Below are 22,621 nucleotides of genomic sequence, written 5' to 3'. Positions count from 1 at the left end.
TATTAAGGGAACATGAATCAAGGAAAAAAAGCATGAAGCTGTGAATAAGTACTGGCTTGCAAACCAGGATCTGTGCCCAACTTTCCAGAGCCCTAGGCAAGTAATTCAGTGTTTCTAATATTAAACACGAAAATAAAAACAACAGACTAGGTTGTTTCCAAGTCTCTCAGCTTAATATTCCGTTACCATTTATAATATTACTATACCTTCCCGTTCACAATAAAACGCCAGTCTTGTAAGTGTTGAGCTAGGGTCAGCATGTTTTGGGATTACTACACTCATTAATAAAATAAGAAAGAACATAAGGGAAATTTTGATATGACCAAGTTAAATATATTAAATAACTCAGTAACACTTCAGACTCGTGATTAGAGATTTTAATCGGTGTATCTTAAAAATTACGGAAAAAAAAAAAACCCACCCAATCCACTGACTAATAATAAAATAGCTCTCCTAATTCTATTACATAAAAAGTAAAATGAACTCTTTAGAAATATAAAAAGGTTTTCTTTTGTGATACAAACTATAAGACTCTGTGTAGTTGTTGTTTATTCACTAAGTCCTGTCTGACTCTTTTGTGACACCATGACTGTAGCCTACCAGGCTCCTTTGTCCATGGGATTTCTCAAGCAAGAGTACTGGAGTGGGTTGCCATTTCCTTCTCCAGGGGATCTTCCTGACCCAGGGACTGAACCCACATATCCTGCACTGGCAGGCAGATTCTTTACCACTGAGCCACTTGGGAAGCCCCATAAGACTCTAAGCCCTATATGACTCTAAGACAAATAATCTGGAATGTCAACTTCATGTTCCCCTAAGTCTTGGTACAAAGTAATTAGGTTCCTAGACCAGTTTACAAACCTTAGAGAAACACCAAGAATTTATGTTACATTATTACTCAAGGAAGCATCTAAGTTTTAACATGGATGCTGTTGTAAGAATAAAAATACACCCCTAAATTTGTTGATACTCCTCCCTTAAAAGTGGTGGGAACTAATTTCCTTCCCCTTAAGTGTGAGCTAGAATTATGATTCACCTCTAACAGAATAAAGGAAAAGTAACAGTGGTACACCACTATAAAAACTAGGTCATATAGTTCCATCTTGGTGTATATCTATCCCTTTCTTTTGTTACTTGCTCTGGGAGAAGCCAGATGTCATGCTGTGGGCAGCCCTACAGAGATGCCCAGGAAGTAAGGAACTGAGTCTTCCTGCCAAGAGGCAAGAGGAACTGAGGCCAAAAGCCACATAAGTGAGCCACTGGAGGTGGATACTCCAGCCTATCAAGCTTTCAGATGACCAAACCATGCTGACATGTCAACTGCAGCCTCATGCAGAAGAGGCCCTAAGCTAGAACCACCCATCTCAGCCAGTACCACATTTCTGTGCCCCATAAACCACTGAAGAACAGAAACAGAGTCACAGATATAGAAAACAAACTTACGGGTACCAAAGGGGAATGGTGAGGGGGTGGGGAGAAGGATAAACTGGAAGACTGAGATTGACATATACACACTATTATATTAAAAATAGATAACTAATAAGCACAGGGAACTCTACTCAATACTCTGTACCCTATATGGGAAAAGAATCTAAAAAAGAGTGGATATATGTGTGTGTGTGTATATATATATATATATATATATATAACTGATTCACTTATAAGCTGCTAAATGTCACTTATAAGCTGGATAATTAGTTAAGCAGCAATATATATCTATTGCAAGTGCCAAGGAATACTGTATATACTCCTGTAACCTTGGCATGCTAAGGCAGTGAAGGTACCACTAATATCTTAAAGCAGATTCAATGAGATGAGAAGTTGGTAGAGGGAATGGGGAACAAATGAGAGACAATTCTCAATATATCATCATTTTTTCTTGCAACTGAGTGATCCATAAATTAACCTATTTCCTTTTCCACAAATATTACCTATAGTCAAAATTTCTCTTTTCAGGTTCTTTGGGAAAGAAAATACTTTTATTTTACTTCCTGAGCCTTCAAACAGGTCCTTTCTGAGAATTATCACTAGCAACCATGTAAACAACAAAGTTGCAAAATGAACAACTCCCTTTACAGACCTAACCGTTTTCTTCTTCCACTGAGGCCCCAAAGGGTTAGACAAAAATAAGCAGGTAATGATGACAAGTATTTCTATGTATCAAGTCATTTCAGAATCTTAGAATTTGATAAATGAAAACTCTTATTTTTACATAGCAAAAGAGATCCAGGGAAGTTAAATGACTTATCCATTTCTCAGAAACAAGCCATCAGGATCAAATTCTCTTTAGAAGAATACCAAATTTTTAGGATTTAATTAAAAATTATACTCACCAAACAATAGTAATGTACAGTGAGATTCCATTTCTCATTAGTTTTCTTTTCTCCATATTTAATAGGACAGTCATCATTTTTTCGACAGAAAACACAAGCTAACAGTGAAAAGAGTAATAGATATAAAAAAATTTAAACCAAAACCCAAAAAAAAAAAAAAAAAAAACCCTATGGAATTGGTGTTTCTCTCAACGATGTGTTCAGTTCTTTTTGAGAGAACAAATTATATTATATTGTTTTCAGTAAATTAAGACTTTCGATACCTATTTCTAAAACAATGTGACTTTACATTTTTAATCTTTAACAACAAATCCCAGTGTGTTGTTAAATTGGCAACTCATTGAAAACAACCAATTAGTAAACTCTAAAACTTCATCTCTCCACTAAAGCAATGATAATGCTGCCAAACCCATCAGAATCAACTTTTCAGAAACTCTGAAATCTGATTTAAAAACTTGAAATAATGAGAAAAATGCTTAATAAAGAGACAAGCTGCCAAAATTTGCTGACAGATCTGTGGCATTTTAACTTACCTGCCTACTATCCCTCACTCTCCAATCAGCCAATGGCCTTAAGCCCAGAATCAATGTGCATTGTTTCTTAGGCCAGGCTCTTGGTGTGGACTAAGAGGAGGTAGTATGGACCTTGCTAGAGAAATGTGATTGTGTGTGTTCTGACATGTACGGCGGCTCCCCAGGAGATGGGCTCAGATGCCTGCCCTTCTTTCATCTGTGCAAGAACTTACTCAGGGCTGGAGTCTAACTGTCAAAAGCATTTAAGACAAATATACTAGAGGCAGCAGCTTGAAGCAAAGGATAACAGAGCAAGTAGGCAAAGACCAAAAAGGCTAGGAAAGAAGAGACTAGTAAAGGAAGATTACATGGGAAGATAAGGGCTCTGAAAAGCTCCCATATATACGAGGGAATCTAGAAGGACATCACATGCCCAAGGCTGGATGCATGCTCAGAAATGACCTTAAGAACTCTAAGCTTTCACCTCTGGCTGATCTTTAGGCTTGTAGACTCATAGAGTAAGCCTATATGAAAAAGGAATGATCCCAATCAATAACTTTATTTTAACAATAAAGAACTAGAAAAAGAACATATTAAACCCAAAACTAGCATAAGAAAGGCAATAATAGAGATAAGAACAGAAATAAATGACATATAGAATAGAGAGAATAAATGCAAAGCTGGTTCTTTGAAAAGGTCAACAAAACTGCAAACCTTTAGCCAAAAAAAAGAGAAGACTCAAAACTTATAATAACTACAGAAATCAAGAGTGTAGTACTGACATAAGGACAGACATACAGATCAATGGAAAAGAGTCCAGAAGTGAACTCAGGTATCAATCGTCAATTAAATTTTGAACAAGGATTCCAAGATCATTCAATGGGGAAAAATAGTCTCTTTAACAAAAGGGGCTGGGACAACTGGAAAGTCACATGCAAGATAGTAAAACTGAATCCTTCTCCATAAACTATATAAAAATTAACTCAAAATAGATCAAAGACTTAAACATAAGAGGCAAAAGTATAAAACCACTTAGAAGAAAACACGGGGGGGGGGGAATCTTCAAAACCTTGGTTTGGCAATAGTTTTTCAGATACCACATGACACCAAAAACAAAAGCAATAAAAGAAAGAAAAAAAAGATAAACTGGACTTCTTAAAAATTTAAAACTTTTGTGCATCAAAGAAAACTATCAACAAAGTGAAAAGTTAATCTACAGAATGGTTAAATAAATTTGGAAATCATATACCTTTTAATAGTCTAGGGTTCAGAATGTGTAACCTTTACAACCCAACAAGAAAAACACAACTCAATCTTAAAATGGGACAAAGCATCTGAATAAACATTTCTCCAAAGATATGGCTAAAACAAAATATCTCAAATAACAAATGCTGTCAAGGAGACAGGGAAATCAGAACCCTCATATACTGCTAGGTGAAATGTAATAATAGTACAATCACTTTGGAAAATAGTGAGCAGTTCCTCAAAAAGTTAAACACAGTTACTATATAACAATTTCACTATTGGTTATATATAATACCAAAGAATTAAAAACAGATGTTCTAACAAATATTTGTACATTAATCTTCATAGCAGCACTGTTCACAATAGCCAAAAAGGGAAAACAGATCAAATTTCCATTCATCCATCAAACAGATGGATGAATGGGTTAACAAAATATACAGTGACCATATAACGGAGTATCTTTCAGCTATAAAAAGGAATGAAATACTGATATATGCTACAACACAGATGAGTCTAGAAACACTATGGTAAGTCAAAGAATTCAAGCACAAAAGGTCACATATTACATGATTCCATTTATATAATAGATTACATTATCCAAAACAGGTAAATCCACAGAGACAGACAAAAAGCAGGCTGGTTGTCTCCACGAGCTGAGGACAGGAGAAATGAGAAGTAACTACCTAGTGGATAGTTTCCGTCTGGACTGATAATGCTTTGGATCTAGACAGTGGTAACAGCTACACAACTCTGAATGAAGTGCCACCTTTCAAAACAGTTAAAATGATAAATTCTACATTCTAAGTATTTTATCACAATAATAATAAAACTTTAAAGGCAAACTGCAGAGTCAGGGAGATCTGAGTTAAGACCTAGTTCTACACTCTTGCTGTGTAACCTTGAACAGGTCACATAAACACTTTATGGTTCTGGTTCCTCATCTTATAAAAATAAGGACAACAATAGCACTTACCTCAAACTATGACTTACTGAGCATTAAATGAGATAATATATAGCAATATAATTTGAAAAATATGGCACAAAGGTAGAACTGAATGTTATTAATATAATTACCAATCCTTTCTATCTTATGATATTTACTTGTACATCATATTTCTAATACCATACTAACAAAACAAGGAAAAAAAATCACCAGTTGAAAAGATTGAGTATCTCACAGCAGTTAATCAATACAAGATGGAATGAATGTGAACTCTAAACAACTGTATGGAACATAAAGCCCCTATCTGTTCAATCTTCCCTAACCAATCTACACCGGAGTGTAACATGACCAAGTAATAAATGTTTATTATGTTAAACCATTAAAACCTCAGGGTTTACCTATTACAGCAGCTAATCTTATTTACCTTATTTAATACGTAATCAAGAATGGATGTTATATGTTGAAAATGTACTGTATCTGTCAACAGGTTACTCACAAAATAGATTCCAGGACTGGAAGAAACCAATACTTAATACTGTGAAACATCCATCCTGTATTTGCTCTCCCTCACTACAGCTCACCAAGCAGTAACTGGAAGCCCCTTCCCTCAAAATTTCAGCACCTCTTCCTCCCCAACACAGAGTAACTGACCACAATAATTCCAGCAAATTGTCATTTGATTATTGCAAATCTTACACCAGCAACTCCCACCTTAACTTCTTCATCCCCAGCACCTATACTTTCAACTACAAGTATGTATGCAGCTATCAAGAGGAAGACGAATACAAGCAATTAGCCTCAAGAGGAATACAAGGAATTAGCCGAGACTGCAGAAGAGTCCTCAAAGTGAATGCTGGATGCAGCTGCATCGCTATATGCTATGGACTTGTGCTTTCTATCTGTTCCCCTCCTCCCTTGCCTGGTACCAAGGCCCTGGACACAGAACAGGCCAGGTTTCAGGCATGCATTTTTCTAAGTAGGTTACTTTTGTTTTTATTTGTACTTTGCATATTAATTTTAACATTTAAAATTCTGTAAAATTGTTCCAACTTTACGATTCTACACCTTCTACATAACCCTTCAGCAAATGATACTGGTTATGTTACAGTAATAAAACGAACACATTCATTCAAGTAAAAAGCTGAGACAAACTTAAGAAAAATACTAACGAGGTAACAGTAATAGGTGATATTTACATTTGACAAATATAAGAAGGTAGCTCATGAACTACTAAGTTTCAGAACTAGTAGCATAACTGATAGAAGTCTATAGGTAAAAGCAGGAAAGCAAAGTCGAGGGAGGTTTAAGGGCATAAATTTCCTTATCCAACATGATAGGCAGTTAACAGATACTCTATAAGTGAGAGTAAAGATTCAGTTTCAAGTGTAACACTTTTAGAGGCAATCAAACAATAAATTTTAAAAAGGGTAGATATCAGGAGAAGTAGTGGCAACTGAGTATAAAGTAACAATTTACAATTTTCATCTTCCATAGTAGCAAATTGACACATACTATTTATAGCTAATAAATGAAGAAAACAACTAAAAGTAAAGTCTACATCTGTTTGAGGAGATGGTTGTGAGCACTAACAGGCAAGTTTTCCTTTTCACGTTAAACTTTTATACATTAACTGTTCTCATTTATTTTATCTTTTGTAAGAAGAAAAATCGCACAAAAAGGTAAAAAAATCATATTTATTAAAGAAATAATAACTGTTTTGTTCAAATACAAACCACACTTGATAAATACAGAATATACAAATAAAATTTGGCTAATTATCCTTTTCTAGCATATTTTTGTTGAAATTAATACATAAAACATTATACTTCAGTATATAGAAACACGATCTAAGCATGGATCAGGAAATTCATTCCTAGTGTTTGAGTAGCAGTCTAAAAGATTAACTGTAATTTAAAAAAAAAAACAAGAATGATGTATCATAATATTTTAAGTTAAACTTGAAAATATTTTAAATATGATTACTTACTAGAATTCTGTGAGCCTCCAGGTTTATTTTCATTCATTTTACTAGGAAAAATTAGAATATACAATTAGACATCTTAATTTCAAAATTCTCAAATTACCCATCTTATTTAGATTTAGTCAGTGTATGATAACGAACAAGCTGCATGATCATTTCTTACTCCAATACTTTATTTCTTCACCTTTCCACATCTAAGACCAGTAATTTTCAACAAAGGTGGTAAATTCTGGGGACAGTGTTGAAATTGGAAGGAACATTTTTTAGTTATCAAGATTAAGATGACTACTGGTATTTACTGAAAAGGAGACCCAACTCAGGACATACAAGGAACAAACAGACTTAAGACTTTCAACTTTCTAGCAGTTTCACAAATCTACTGTGGAAAATTCCATAAACACATCATTACAGCACCTCCCCTAAAATAAACATAAAAATTCTAACTTATAAACAATATTTAGTCAGTATCCCAACAACAGATTTATAGTTGAGATTCAATTTCTCCAGCTTCTAATTTCTTACCCTTCCCCTCTGCAGATGAATCGCAACTACTGCTTACTTAAGTTGACTGGACTGATGATTCAGAATGACTGAGGTCCACAACACAGGTTAACGTGCAAGATTATAAACTAATGTTTCTTTATAAGAAATCACAATTTCTATGTGGCTATGTCTTGTCCTCCTCTTTCCCTTCCAACTATAAGGACCTGGGCATCTCTCTTGGTTCAACACTGCAATGAAATTCTGTCTAGATTTTTATAATATATGTTCAGACAACTATAAGACTTAAAAAAAGGTACCTAAAGTTTCTTAATCACTAGCCTCAGAACTCTCACCTAAACAAGTGTTTTTGCATCTTTACAAATAGAAAAGAATAAAAGTGAGTATCAATCTCACATATCACCAAAAAAAAAAAAAAAAGTAATATAGGAATATATAGTGCTTCATTCTGAAAAGCCTCCAAATATCACTGGCAGCAAGATGATGATCATAAGAAAGATCTCCAGTGCTATCAAAACATGAACAAGAAAGGTTTTTCCTGTTTGCAACAATCTAATTAGTACTCTATATAGCTTTTCAAAGTGTATTAATACACAGTATTCCACACAGACCACTGGAATAGAAATAAAGAGCCCAGAAACAGACTCAGACTTTTCTGGTCATTTGATTTTTAACAAAGGTAACAATGAGAAAAAGAAGTCTTTTATCAACAAATGATGCGGGAAAAAATGGATCTCTGTATGGAAAATTGGGAAACTTGAGATTCACACTTTACACCATAAATAAAAATTAGGTTCAAGTGGATCATAGACTTTATTGTGAGAGCTAAAACTATTAAAGTTTTAAAAGAACTTCATCAAATTTAAAAGATTCTACCCATCATAAGATATCATTAAGAAGGTAAATTCTGCACACCACATACTAGGAGAAAATATTTGTAAAAGTGTGTCAGACAAAGTCTTGTACCCAGAATACATAAAGAACTCCTAAAACAATACAAAGCAAACAACTAAGAAATGGGCAAAAAACATGAACAGACACTTCATGAAGCAAGATATACAAATGGCCAGTAAACAAGTAAAAAATGCTCAACATCATTGTTAATTAGGATAAACACTAAAACCACCATGAAGACTACTTTATATCTGTAAAAATGTCTAAGATTAAAAAGATTATAATATCAAACACTGGAAAGGATATGAAGCAACTGGGGAATTTTCATAAATTGTTGATGGGAATGTAAAATGGAATAATCATTTTGAAAAGTTTTAGTAGTTTCTTAAAAGTTAAACATATATACCCAAACACCTAGCCTTTGACGTAGGAGTTTCACAGCCAGGTATACATCCAAGAGAAATAAACATATAGACCAAAAACTTTATATAGAAATGCTCATAGCAGCTGTCTTCATGATACTCCCAAACTGGAACCCTACAAGTCCATCAACAAGAAAACTGACATGCAAATTGCAGTATATTAATAATATGCAATACTACTTAGCAGTGAAAAGGTAACAAGTGCTGAGGATGCAACAAAACAGATGAATCTATAAACAAGCTGCGTCAAAGAAACTGCACACTATTATGACCTACATTATTCCATTTACATGAAGTTCTTTATGTTTTGAAAAAAGTAACCTATCAGGGAAAAAATAGCACAACAGTACTTGTCTCTCAACTGGGAAGATGATGGGAAGTAACTTAAGTACCCCGCGCCCCCGGCCAGAGGCGACGCCTGAGAGGAGATACCCCGAATCCCAGGCCAGGGGCAGCAGCCAGGAGGAGCCACCTCACATCCCAGGCCAGGGGCAGCGCCCAAGGCCAGGGGCGGAGGCCAGGAGGAGCAAGTCCACGCCCAAGGAGTGGTGGCTCTGAGAGCTGCAGGAGGGCCTAGAGGAGCCATCCCACCTTGAAGGTCAGGAGGGGCGGCGGTGAGGAGATACGCCTCATCCAAGGTAAGGAGCAGCAGCTGCACTTTGCTGGAGCAGCCGTGAAGAGATACCCCATGCCCAAGGTAAGAGAAACCCAAGTAAGATGGTAGGTGTTGCAAGAGGGCATCAGAGGGCAGACACACTGAAACCATGCTCACAGAAAACTAGTCAATTGAATCACACTAGGACCACAGACTTGTCTAACTCAATGAAATGAAGCCATGCCCGTGGGGCAACCCAAGACGTGCGGGTCATGGTGGAGAGGTCTGACAGAATGTGGTCCACTGGAGAAGGGAATGGCAAACCACTTCAGTACTCTTGACTTGAGAACCCCATGAACAGTATGAAAAGGCAAAATGGTAGGATACTGAAAGAGGTACTCCCCAGGTCAGTAGGTGCCCAATATGCTACTGGAGGTCAGTGGAGAAATAACTCCAGGAAGAATGCAGGGATGGAGCCAAAGCAAAAACAATACCCAACTGTTGATGTGACTGGTGATAGAAGCAAGGTCTGATGCTATAAAGAACAATACTGCATAGGAACCTGGAATGTCAAGTCCATGAATCAAGGCAAATTGGAAGTGGTCAAACAGGAGACGGCAAGAGTGAACGTCGACATTCTAGGAATCAGCGAACTAAAATGGACTGGAATGAGTGAATTTAACTCAGATGACCATTATATCTACTACTGCGGGCAGGAATCCCTCAGAAGAAATGGAGTAGCCATCACGGTCAACAAAAGAGTCCAAAATGCAGTACTTGGATGCGATCTCAAAAACGACAGATTGATCTCCAAGGCAAACCATTCAATATCACAGTAATCCAAGTCTATGCCCCAACCAGTAATGCTGAAGAAGCTGAAGTTGAACGGTTCTATGAAGACCTACAAGACCTTTTAGAACTAACACCCAAAAAAGATGTCCTTGTCATTATAGGGGACTGGAATGCAAAAGTAGGCAGTCAAGAAACACCTGGAGTAACAGGAAAATTTGGCCTTGGAATGTGGAATGAAGCAGGGCAAAGCGTAATAGAGCTTTGCCAAGAAGATGCACTGGTCATAGCAAACACCCTCTTCCAATAACACAAGAGAAGACTCTCCACATGGACATCACCAGATGGGCAACACCGAAAACAGACTGATTATATTCTTTGCAGCCAAAGATGGAGAAGCTCTATACAGTCAACAAAAACAAGACCAGGAGCTGACTGTGGCTCAGATCATGAACTCCTTATTACCACATTCAGACTTAAATTGAAGAAAAGTAGGGAAAACCACTAGACCATTCAGGTATGACCTCAATCAAACCCCTTATGATTATACAGTGGACGTGAGAAATAGATTTCAGGGCCTAGCTCTGATAGATAGAGTGCCTGATGAACTATGGAATGAGGTTCGTGACATTGTACAGGAGACAGGGATCAAGACCATCCCCATGGAAAAGAAATGCAAAAAAGCAAAATGGCTGTCTGGGGAAGCCTTACAAATAGCAGTGAAAAGAAGAGAAGCGAAAAGCCAAGGAGAAAAAGAAAGATATAAGCATCTGAATGCAGAGTTCCAAAGAATAGCAAGAGATGAGAAAGCCTTCTTCAGTGATCAATGCAAAGAAATAGAGGAAAAGAACAGAATGGGAAAGACTAGAGATCTCTTCAAGAAAATTAGAGATACCAAGGGAACATTTCATGCAAAGATGGGCTCGATAAAGGACAGAAATGGTCTGGACCTAACAGAAGCAGAAGATATTAAGAAGAGATGGCAAGAATACACAGAAGAATTGTATAAAAAAGATCTTCATGACCAAAATAATCACGATGGTGTGATCACTCATCTAGAGCCAGACATCCTGGAATGTGAAGTCAAGCAGGCCTTAGAAAGCATCACTATGAACAAAGCTAGTGGAGATAATGGAATTCCAGTAGAGCTATTTCAAATCCTGAAAGATGATGCTGTGAAAGTGCTGCACTCAATATGCCAACAAATTGGGAAAACTCAGCAGTGGCCACAGGGCTGGAAAAGGTCAATTTTCATTCCAATCCCAAAGAAAGGCAATGCCAAAGAATGCTCAAACTACCGCACAATTGCACTCATTTCACACGCTAGTGAAGTAACGCTCAAAATTCTCCAAGCCAGGCTTCAGCAATACGTGAACCGTGAACTCCCTGATGTTCAAGCTGGTTTTAGAAAAGGCAGAGGAACCAGAGATCAAATTGCCAACATCTGCTGGATCATGGAGAAAGCAAGAAAGTTCCAGAAAAACATCTATTTCTGCCTTATTGACTATGCCAAAGCCTTTGACTGTGTGGATCACAATAAAGTGTGGAAAATTCTGAAAGAGATGGGAGTACCAGACCACCTGACGTGCCTCTTGAGAAATCTGTATGCAGGTCAGGAAGCAACAGTTAGAACTGGACATGGAACAACAGACTGGTTCCAAATAGGAAAAGGAGTATGTCAAGGCTGTATATTGTCACCCTGCTTATTTAACTTCTATGCAGAGTACATCATGAGAAACGCTGGACTGGAAGAAACACAAGCTGGAATCAAGATTGCTGGGAGAAATATCAATAACCTCAGATATGCAGATGACACCACCCTTATGGCAGAAAGTGAAGAAGAACTAAAAAGCCTCTTGATGAAAGTAGAAGATGAGAGTGAAAAAGTTGGCTTATAGCTCAACATTCAGAAAACGAAGATCATGGCATCTGGTCCCATCACTTCATGGCAGATAGGTGGGGAAACAGTGGAAACAGTGTCAGACTTTATTTTTGGGGGCTCCAAAATCACTGCAGATGGTGACTGCAGCCATGAAATTAAAAGATGCTTACTCCTTGGAAGAAAAGTTACGAGCAACCTAGATAGCACATTCAAAAGCAGAGACATTGATTTGCCGACTAAGGTCCGTCTAGTCAAGGCTATGGTTTTTCCAGTGGTCATGTATGGGTGTGAGAGTTGGACTGTGAAGAGGCTGAGTGCCAAAGAATTGATGCTTTTGAACTGTGGAGTTGGAGAAGACTCTTGAGAGTCCCTTGGGCTGCAAGGAGATCCAACCAGTCCATTCTGAAGGAGATCAACCCTGGGATTTCTTTGCAAGGAATGATGCTAAAGCTGAAACTCCAGTACTGTGGCCACCTCATGCGAAGAGTTGACTCATTGGAAAAGACTTTGATGCTGGGAGGGATTGGGGGCAGGAGGAGAAGTGGACGACCGAGGATGAGATGGCTGGATGGCATCACTGACTCGATGGATGCGAGTTTGAGTGAACTCCGGGAGTTGGTGATGGACAGGGAGGCCTGGCGTGCTGCGATTCATGGGGTCGCAAAGAGTCGGACACAACTGAGCGACTGAACTGAACTGAACTTAAGTAAACTTTCTGAAATACCCTACTCTTCCTAGGATGACCTAAGTAAGCAACTTCAGGAGAAGAAATGTTCAAAAACCTCTTAATTCTGTAATTTTCAAGGAAACACCACCTTCAGCCCACTTCACAGCTCAGACCTAATGTTGATTCTTTTACAGATAACCTTGGTTTTGCTTTGACTCTATCAAAACACTACTTCATTAGAATTTTATTTCAGTGCCACCCTGCTACAAAATCCTGTAAAAAATCTATTTCACTCTTTGGGGCAAAGCCTTGTGGTTCCCCTGGTCTGTGATCTCTCTCACTGCATTGTCAACAAACCTAACTTAATCACACTACAGGTTTATCCCTGGTGGTTCTAGGCCAGCTGGGCCAAATAGGTGAAGGCAAATGTCACAAACATACACCGGGGAATCTGTTTAAAGGGTATATAGGAGTTCCTTTCACTATTCTTACAGCTATTTTCTAAGCTTACTTGTACTTGTGTACTTGTGTTAGTTTCTCAGTTGTGTCTGACTCTTTGTGACCTCATGGACTATAGCCCACCAGACTCCTCTGTCCATAGAATTCTCCAGGCAAGAACACTGGAGTTGGTTGCCATTCCTTTCTCCAGGGAAACTTCCTGACCCAGGGATCAAACCCAGGTCTCCCATATTGCGGGTGGATTCTTTACCATCTGAGACACGTGGGAAGTCCTTTCTAAGCTTAAGATTATATAAAAATTAAGTTACTCCCAAACAGGATAATGTTCCAAAGGTACTACAAGACTCATATTTTTGACTAGTTCACATCAGCTTTCTTCCTAATCCACAGCATCCCAATGATGATTTACTTCAGTCAGGAGTCTCTAAAACAAAACTTCCTAAAAAAAAAAAACTCACGTTTTTAACTAGATTTTATCATTTCGTTTTCATTACATGAATTTTAAGTCTTCCTAAGTGAAAAGAGGAGAACAATGGTAGGTACATATATATCTCAGTAACAGCCCAAGTCTTGGTCTTAGAAATACTATTAAAGTAGTCCTCCCTTCCCTGAGAAACCATTAACAATTTAATGAAGAACTCCAGAAGGCCACTATCTAGACATATTCTGAGTCTCCTGTATTACTTACCTCCACTTGGTCAGTCACTGACACTCAGTTTGAATCTCCTCCCTTCAAAAGTTGGAGCCTAATTTTCTTTTTTCCTTGACTGTGGCTGTGCTTACTAACTTCCACCAAAAAGTCTGGCATAAGTGACAAAGCATAACTAGGTCATAAAAGGCATTATGACTTCCTCCTCCTCTCTATCATGGATCACTTGCACTAGAGGAAGCTTACTGCCATGTCTAAAGACTCACGATGCTCCTAAAGGAGAGCTCCACTTGGCAAAGAACTGAGGCATTTACCCAATCATATATGTGAACTATTTTAGAAACAAATCATCCAGCCCCATTCAAGCCTTTATAAGACTGCAGTGTGGTTCACAGCCTAAGAACAACTTCATGGAAGACCCAAAGCCACAATCACACAGCTAAGCTGGTCCCAAATTTCTGACTCACAGAAACTGACAGATAATAAATGTCTATTTTTATAAGGCACCAAGTTTTGCAGTGATCTGTTACACAACAATAGATAACAAATTAATAAAGTAAGCCAGACTCCCACTCACTCTGAGTGGCTGTATAAACAGTTTTTTGGTGGAATTCTTAGGGTTTTCAATAAATAAGATCCTGTTATTTGCAAACACATTTTTACTTCTTTTCTGACATAGATGCTTTCATTTCTATTTCTGGCCCAATTGCTCTGGCTAGGACTTCTAGTACTCTGCTGAAAAGGAGAGGTGAGAATGGGTACCCCTGTCCTGTTTCTGATCGTACAGGAGAAGTTTTCAACATTTTACCATTGAGTAAAATGAAAACTGTGAGCCTGTCGTCTATGACCTTTAAAATGTTGAGGTACTTCCCCCTTCTATAGCCATTATGTTGAGAATTTTTATCATGAAAGGATGATCAGTTCATCTCATTCATTCAGTCATGTCCAACTCTTTGCGACCCCAGGGACTGCATCACGCCAGGCTTCCATGTCCATCACCAACTCCTGGAGCTTACTCAAAACTCGTGTCCATCCAGTCGGTGATGAATCCAACCATCTCATCCTCTGTCATCCCCTTCTCCTCTTGCCTTCAATCTTTCCCAGCATCACAATCTTTTCCAAGGAGTCAGTTCTTCGCATTGGGTGGCCAAAGTATTGGATTTTCAGCTTTAGCATCAGTCCTTCCAATGAATATTCAGAACTGATTTCATTTAGGAATGACTGGTTACATGTCCTCGCAGTCCAAGGGACTCTCAAGAGTCATCTTCAACACTACAATTCAAAAGCATCAATTCTTCCACACTCAGCTTTCTTTACAGTCCAACGGTCACATCCATACAGGACTACTGGAAAACCACAGCTTTGACTAGAACAATCTTTGTTGGCAAAGTAATACCTCTGCTTTTTAATACGCTGTCTAGGTTGGTCGTAGCTTTTCTTCCAAGGAGCAAGTGTCTTTTAATTTCATGGCTGCAGTCACCATCTGCAGTGATTTTGGAGCCCCCAAAATAAAATTTCTCACTGTTTACATTGTTTCCCTATCTATTTGCCATGAATTGATGGGAAAAGATGCTATGATCTTAGTTTTCTGAATGCTGACTTTTAAGCCTACAATTTCACTCTCCTCTTTCACTTTCATCAAGAAGCTCCTCAGTTCTTCTTTGCTTTCTGTCAGAAGGGTGGTGTCATCTGCATATCTGAGGTTGTTACTTCCCCCAGCAATCTTGATTCCAGCTTGTTCTTCATTCAGCCCAGCATTCACATGATGTACTCTGCATATAAGTTAAATAAGCAGGGTAACAATATACAGACAGCCTTGACGTACGTACACCTTTTCCTATTTGGAACCAGTCTGTTGTTCCATGTCCAGTTCGAACTGTTGCTTCCTGACCTGCATACAGATTTCTCAGGAGGCAGGTCAGGTGGTCTGGTATTCCCATCTCTTGCAGAATTCCCCACAGTTTGTTGTGATCCACACAGTCAAAGGCTTTGGCATAGTCAATAAAAGCAGAAGTAGATGTTTTTCTGGAACTCTCTTGCTTTTTCAATGATCCAGTGGATGTTGGCAATTGGATCTCTTGTTCCTCTAAATACAGCTTGAACATCTGGAAGTTCTCAGTTCATGAAATGTTGAAGTCTGGCTTGGAGAATTTTAAGCATTACTTTGCTAGCGTGTGAGATGACTGCAATTGTGAGGTACTTTGAACATTCTTTGGCGTTGCCTTTCTCTGGGACTGGAATGAAAACTGACCTTTTCCAATCCTGTGGCCACTGCTGAGTTTTCCAAATTTGCCACATATTGAGTGCAGCACTTTAACAGCATTATCTTTCAGGATCTGAAATAGCTCAGCTAGAATTCCATCACCTCCACTAGCTTTGTTCATAGTGATGCTTCCTAAGGCCCACTTGACTTTGCATTCCAGGATGTCTGGCTGTAGGTGAGTGACCATACCATCGTGGTTGTCTGGGTCACGAAAATGTTTTTTATATAGTTCTTCTGTGTATTCTTGCCACCTCTTAGTATCTTTTGCCTCTGTTAGGTCCATACCGTTTCTGCACTTTATTGTGCCCATCTTTACATGAAATGTTCCCTTGATATCTCTAATTTTCTTGAAGAGATCTCTAGTCTTTCCCATTCTATTGTTTTCCTCTATTTCTTTGCATTGATTACTGAAGAAAATTTTCGTATCTTTCCTCTCTGTTCTTTGGAACTCTGTATTCAAATGGTTATATCTTTCCTTTTCTCTTTTGCCTTTTGCTCCTCCTCTTTTCTCAGCTATTGTAAGGCCTCCTTAGACAGCCATTTTGCCTTTTTGCCTTTCTTTTTCTTGGAGATGGTCTTGATCACTGCCTCCTGTACACTGTCACAAGCGTACACCCATAGTTCTTCAGGCACTCTGTCTGTCAGATCTGATCCCTTGAATCTATTTGTCACTTCCACTGTATCATTGTGAGCTATTTGATTTAGGTCATACCCGAATGGTTTAGCGGTTTTCCCTACTTTCTTCAATTAAGTCTGAATTTGGTAATAAGGAGTTCATGATCTGAGCCACAGTCAGCTCCTGGTCTTGTTTTTGTTGACTGTACAGAGCTTCTCCATCTTTGGCTACAAAAAATATAAGCAATCTGATTTCGGTGTTCACCATCTGGTGATGTCCATGTGCACAGCTGTCTCTTGTGTTGTTGGAAAAGGGTGTTTGCTATGACCAGTGCATTTGTGTGGCAAAACTGTTAGCTTTTGCCCTGCTCCATTTTATACTACAAGGCCAAACTTGCCTGTTACACCAGGTATCTCTTGACTTCCTACTTTTGCATTCCAGTCCCCTATAACGAAAAGGACACCTTTTTTGGGTGTTAGTTCTAGGAGGTCCTGTAGGTCTTCATAGAACAGCTCAACTTCAGCTTCTTCAGCATTACTGATTGGGGTGTAGACTTGGATTACTGTGATACTGAATGGTTTGCCTTGGAAACAAACAGAGATCATTCTGTCATTTTTGAGACTGTACCCAAGTACTGCATTTCAGACTCTTGTTGACTATGAGGACTATTCCATTTCTTCTAAGGCATTCTTGCCCACAGTAGTAGCTATAATGGTCATGAGTTAAATTCACCCATTCCAGTCCATTTTAGTTCACTGAGTCTTAAAATGTCGATGTTCACTCTTGCCATCTCCTGTTTGACCACTTCCAATTTACCTTGAGTCATGGCCTAACATGGCACTATTCCTATGCAATAGTGCTCTTTACAGCATTGGTCTTTACTTCCATCATCAGTCAGATCTACAACTGGGCATTGTTTTTGCTTTGGCTCTGTCTCTTCATTCTTTCTGCAGTTATTTCTCCAGTATTCTCCAGTAGCATACTGGGCACCTACCGACCTGGGGAGTTCATCTTTCAGCATCTTATTTTTTTGCCTTTTCATACTGTTCATGGGGTTCTCAAGGAAAGAATACTGAAGTGGTTTGCCATTCCCTTCTCCAGTGGACCACGTTTTTTCAGAACTCTCCATCATGACCCATCCGTCCTGGGTGGCCCTACACGGCATGGCTCATAGTTTCATTGAGTGAGACAAGGCTGTGATCCATGTGATCAGTTTGATTAGTTTTCTGTGATTGTGGTTTTCATTCTGTCTGCCTTCTGAGGGATAAGAATAAGAGGCTTATAGAAGCTTTCTGATGTGAGAGACTGTGGGGGAAACTGGGTCTTGTTCTGATAAGTAGAAAGGATGCTGGATTTTGTTAAAAGTTTTTCTTTTATCTTCTGAGATGACTTTTTTATTTCTCCTTCCATTTGTGTTGTGCTAAGTTGCTTCAGTTGTGTCTCACTCCTTACGACTCTTTGGACAGTAGCCAGCCAGGTTCCTCATTCCATGGGATTCTCACGACAAGAATACTGGAATGGGCTGCCATTTCCTACTTCAGGGGATCTTTCCGATCCAGGGATCGAACCTGCATCACTTTCACCTCCTACACTGGCAGGCAGGTTCTTTACCTCTAGCACCATCTGGAAAGACCCACTTGTATTATGTTTCACATTTATATATTTGTATATATTGATCCATTCTTACACACAAAGATGAATCCTGATCGATCATCATGTATGATCCTTTTAATATGCCGCTGAATTTGGTTTTCGAGTGTCTTGGTAAGAATTTTTGCATCTAAATTCATCAGGGATATTGGCCTATAGTTTTCTTTTCCTATAGTGTCTTTATCTGGCTTTGGTAACAGGGTGATACTGATGTCAAAAAACGAACTTGGGAGTGGAACACACACTCCAGGAAAGAAATAACAATACGGCCAACAAGCAAAGGAAAGAAGGAATGCTGAAACATTCTCAAAAATACAGAGATTAAACGACACAATCTTAAAGGAGCAAAAAAGGGAAGAAACCAAAAGGGAAATTAGGAAATACTTAGAGACCAATGAAAATAAAAACATAACATACTAAAACTTATGATAGGGCTTCCCTGGTGGCTCAGTGGTAGGGAAGCCGTCTGCCAATATAGGAGGCACAGATTTGATCCCTGATCCAGGAAGATCCCATGTGCCACAGAGCAACTAAACCCATGTGCCACATGGGTTTGAGCCAGTGCTCTAGGAGCCTGGGAGGTGCAACTACTGAAGCTCACACATCCTAGAACCTGCGCTCCACAACGAGAAGCCATTGCAATGAGAAGCCTGCACACTCCAACTAGAGAGTAGCCCTCCCTCTCTGCATCTAGAGAAAAGCCTGCACAGCAACAGAGACCCAGCACAACCAAAAATGAATAAATAAATATCTAAAATTAAAAAAAAAACACCTACAGTATACAGCAAAGAGTGATCAGAGGAAAATTTATAACTGGAAATGCAGACATTGAAAAAGAGGATCCCCAGACAGTAACTTTATACCTCAAGGAACTAGAAAAAGAACAAGTGACACCAAACCTAGTAGAAGGAAGGAATTCAAAAAGATGAGAGTGTATATAAATGTTAAAAAAAAAAAGAAAAGAAAAACAACAGAATAAATTACAAAATTGGTTCTTTAAAAAGATCAACTAAATTGACAAACCTTTAGCTAGTCATTTGACAAAATCCAACACTCTTTCATGACAAAAAACATTTATCAATTTAGGAACAGAAGGGAATTTCCTCAGCATGATAAAGAGTATCTATGAAAAACCCACAGCTAACATCAAACTCAATGGTGAAAAACTGAAAATTTCCATATAAGATCCAGAGCAAAACAGTGATGTCCACTCTCACTGTATCTATTCAACATTGTATTAGAAGTTCTGGACAAAATAATTAGGCAAGAAAATAAATAAAAGACATCTATACTTCCCTAGTGGCTCAGACGGTAAAGAATTCACCTGCAATGCAGGAGACATGGGTTTGATTCCTGGGTCAGGAAGATCCCCAGGAGAAGGAAATGGCAACCCACTCCAGTGTTCTTGCCTGGAAAATTCTATGGACAGAGGAGCCTGGCAGGCTATAGTCTATGGGATTGCAAAGAGTCAGACATGATTGAGCAACTAACACTTTCACTTTCAAACTGAAAGCAAGAAGTAGCTCTATTTGTAGAAGACATGATCTTATATGTAAGAAGTCCTAATGAATTCATAAAACACTGTGAGAGTTAACAAATCCAAAATAAGTGGTAGGATGCAAGGTCAACACACACAAAAAAATCAGTCAAATTTCTATACAACAGCAAAGAAAAATCCACAACATTTTAATACCATCAAAAGGACTGAACTATTTAATAAATATAACAAAGAGGTACAAGATTTATATAGTGAAAGCCACCAACCACTGTAAAAAGAAATTAAATAACCCAAATAAATGGAAAGAACTCTGTTCATGGTTGGAAGACTTAATATTTTTAAGATGGCCATTTTCCCCAAAGCAATCTATATTCAAGGCAATCTGTATAAAAGTCCAATGATCATTTCTGTAGAAATGGAAAATCTGATCCTAAAATCCATAAGAAATTATGAGAGCCTGAATAATTTAAAGCAATGTAAAAAGTTGAATGAATCATACCTCCCAATTTGAAAACTTGCTACAACACAATCATAATAAAAAAATGGTGAGACTGGCATAGGAAAAGCATAGAGAAGAAGTTAAGAGCCAAGAAATAAATCCATACATCTATGATCAATTAATTTTCAACAAAAATGTCAAAACCATTCAGTGGAGAAAGAACAGTCTCTTCAACAAATGGTGTTGGGCCAGTTGGGTAGCCACAGGTAAAAGAATGAAGTTGGACCTCTATCTCACACTACACACAAAAATTAACTCAAAATGGTTTCCAGATTTAGTATGTAAGAGCCAAGACTATAAAAATCTCAGAAACAAACATGACCTTGGATTTGGCAATAGTTTCTTATGTATGACACCAAAATCACAAGAAGCAGAAAGACAGAAAGGGTAGACTGGATTACATAATCAAGAGAGTGAAAACAAGAAGGTATCTGAAAATCATTACTTGATGAGACCTTAATGCTGGGAAAGATTGAAGGTAGGAGGAGAAGGGGATAAGAGAGGATAAGATGGTTGGATGGCATCACTGACTCGATGGACATAAGTTTGAGCAAGCTCCGGGAGTTAGTGATGGACAGGGAAGCCTAGCGTGCTGCAGTTCATGGGGTTGAAAAGAGTTGGACACAACTGAACTGACTAATTGACGTGATATGGATCTAGTATCCAGAATATATAAGAAACTCTTACAACTCAACAAAAAAACCCAAACCAACTGAAAAACAGAAAGGATCTGAACAAACATTTCTTCCAAGAAAATAATTAAATGGGCAACAAGTATATAAAGAAATGTTCAACATCATATTCCTTAAGGACATGCAAATAAAAACCATAATGAGATACCACACTTGAGATCTTTGCTAAGGTTACCATAATTGAAAAATAAAAAGAAAACAAGCAAAGGCAAGGATATGGAGAAACTGCAACCCTCAAACATTGCTAATGAGAACATAAAATGGTACAGCTACCGTGGACCAGTAGTTCGGCAGTTGCTCAACACATCACAGAATTGTCACATTACCCAACAATCACACTAGGTACAGTTTTGGAAAGTTCCCTTTATGCCACTTTACTTTTACAAAATACTCACATTAATACGTGTTTTTGCTAAACAAAAAGAAATCCAAAAAGGATCTTCATCTTTATTAAAAAAAAGAGTTCTTTATTCTATCCCATTTCAGCCTACAAAAGATGTCATATGAATGCTCTCCTTCCAGATGCCTGGGTAAGCCTGTACTTACTGAAAAGATCTGAAAACAGATATCCAAACAAGAGGGCTTCCTGGTGGCTCGGCAATAAAGAATCTGCCTGAAAACACAGGAGCTGTAGGAGACGTAGGCTTGATCCCTGGGTCAGGAGGATCCCCTGGAGAAAGGAATGACTATCCACTCCAGTATTCTTGCCAGGAAAATTCCATGGACTGAGGAGCCTGACAGGCTACAGTCCGTGGGGTCGCAGAGTTGGACATGACTGAAGTGACTTGGCACACACAAACAAAAACTTGCTCAAAAATGTTCCTAACAGTAATACAGACAATAGCTAAAAAACAGAAACTCATTTCTCTGTCAATGAACAGGTATACAAAATGTGGTATATCCATACAATAGAACGTTATTCAGCTATTTTGGAAAATACAGTACTGGTATGTGACAACATACATGAACCCTAAAAATATACTAAGAAGCCAGAAATGAAAAGTCATACACTGTACTGTTGTTGTCTGGTCATTAAGTAGTGGCCAATTCTGTGACCCCATGGACTGCAGCACGCTAGGCTTCCCTGTCCTTCACTATCTCCCAGAGTTTGCTCAAATTCATATTCATTGAGTTGATGATGCCATCCAACCATCTCATTCTCTGTCGCCCCCTTCTCCTCCTGCCTTCAATCTTTCCCAGCATCAGAGTCTTTTCCAATGAGTTGGTTCTTTGCATCAGGTGGCCAATGTACTGGATGGAGCTTCAGCTTCAGCATAAGTCCTTCCAGTGAATATTCATGGTTGATTTCCTTTAGGATTGACTGTATAATCCCACTTTTATGAAGTATCTAGAACAGGTAAATCTATGGAGACAGAGCAGATTTGGGGTTTCCAGGGATGGCAAAACAGGAAATGTGAAGTGACTGTCTAATGGTATGACTTTTCCTTTTGGAGTGATGAAAATGTTTTAGAACTAGATAGAGGTAATGGTTGCACAACACTGTGGATGTGTGAATACACGGCACTGAGCT

At 38.4% G+C, this 22,621-nt stretch overlaps 1 protein-coding gene and 1 long non-coding RNA gene across 2 annotated transcripts in view; one reads left to right on the top strand and one right to left on the bottom strand.

Moving 5' to 3' along the window:
- The window catches only part of LOC128066372 (uncharacterized), a 45,517-nt gene extending 39,898 nt beyond the window's left edge, over nt 1-5,619 (top strand). The window contains exon 3 of the long non-coding RNA XR_008201215.1: nt 5,521-5,619. This is a non-coding gene — a long non-coding RNA (uncharacterized LOC128066372). The remainder of the gene's footprint in view (nt 1-5,520) is intronic.
- G2E3 (G2/M-phase specific E3 ubiquitin protein ligase) overlaps nt 1-22,621 on the bottom strand; it is a 71,425-nt gene that overhangs the window by 33,197 nt on the left and 15,607 nt on the right. Inside the window, exons 2-3 of the mRNA XM_052659392.1 lie at nt 7,021-7,061; nt 2,334-2,431 (exon numbers count right to left, since the gene is read on the bottom strand). Of these exons, the coding sequence (XP_052515352.1) occupies nt 2,334-2,431; nt 7,021-7,061 (139 nt within the window). The remainder of the gene's footprint in view (nt 1-2,333; nt 2,432-7,020; nt 7,062-22,621) is intronic.

Source organism: Budorcas taxicolor, chromosome 21 (genome assembly GCF_023091745.1).
Source record: "Budorcas taxicolor isolate Tak-1 chromosome 21, Takin1.1, whole genome shotgun sequence".
Classification (NCBI taxonomy): Eukaryota; Metazoa; Chordata; class Mammalia; order Artiodactyla; family Bovidae; genus Budorcas; species Budorcas taxicolor.
Note: the sequence above shows the minus strand (reverse complement) of the source record. Positions and strands in the feature narration are given on the sequence as shown.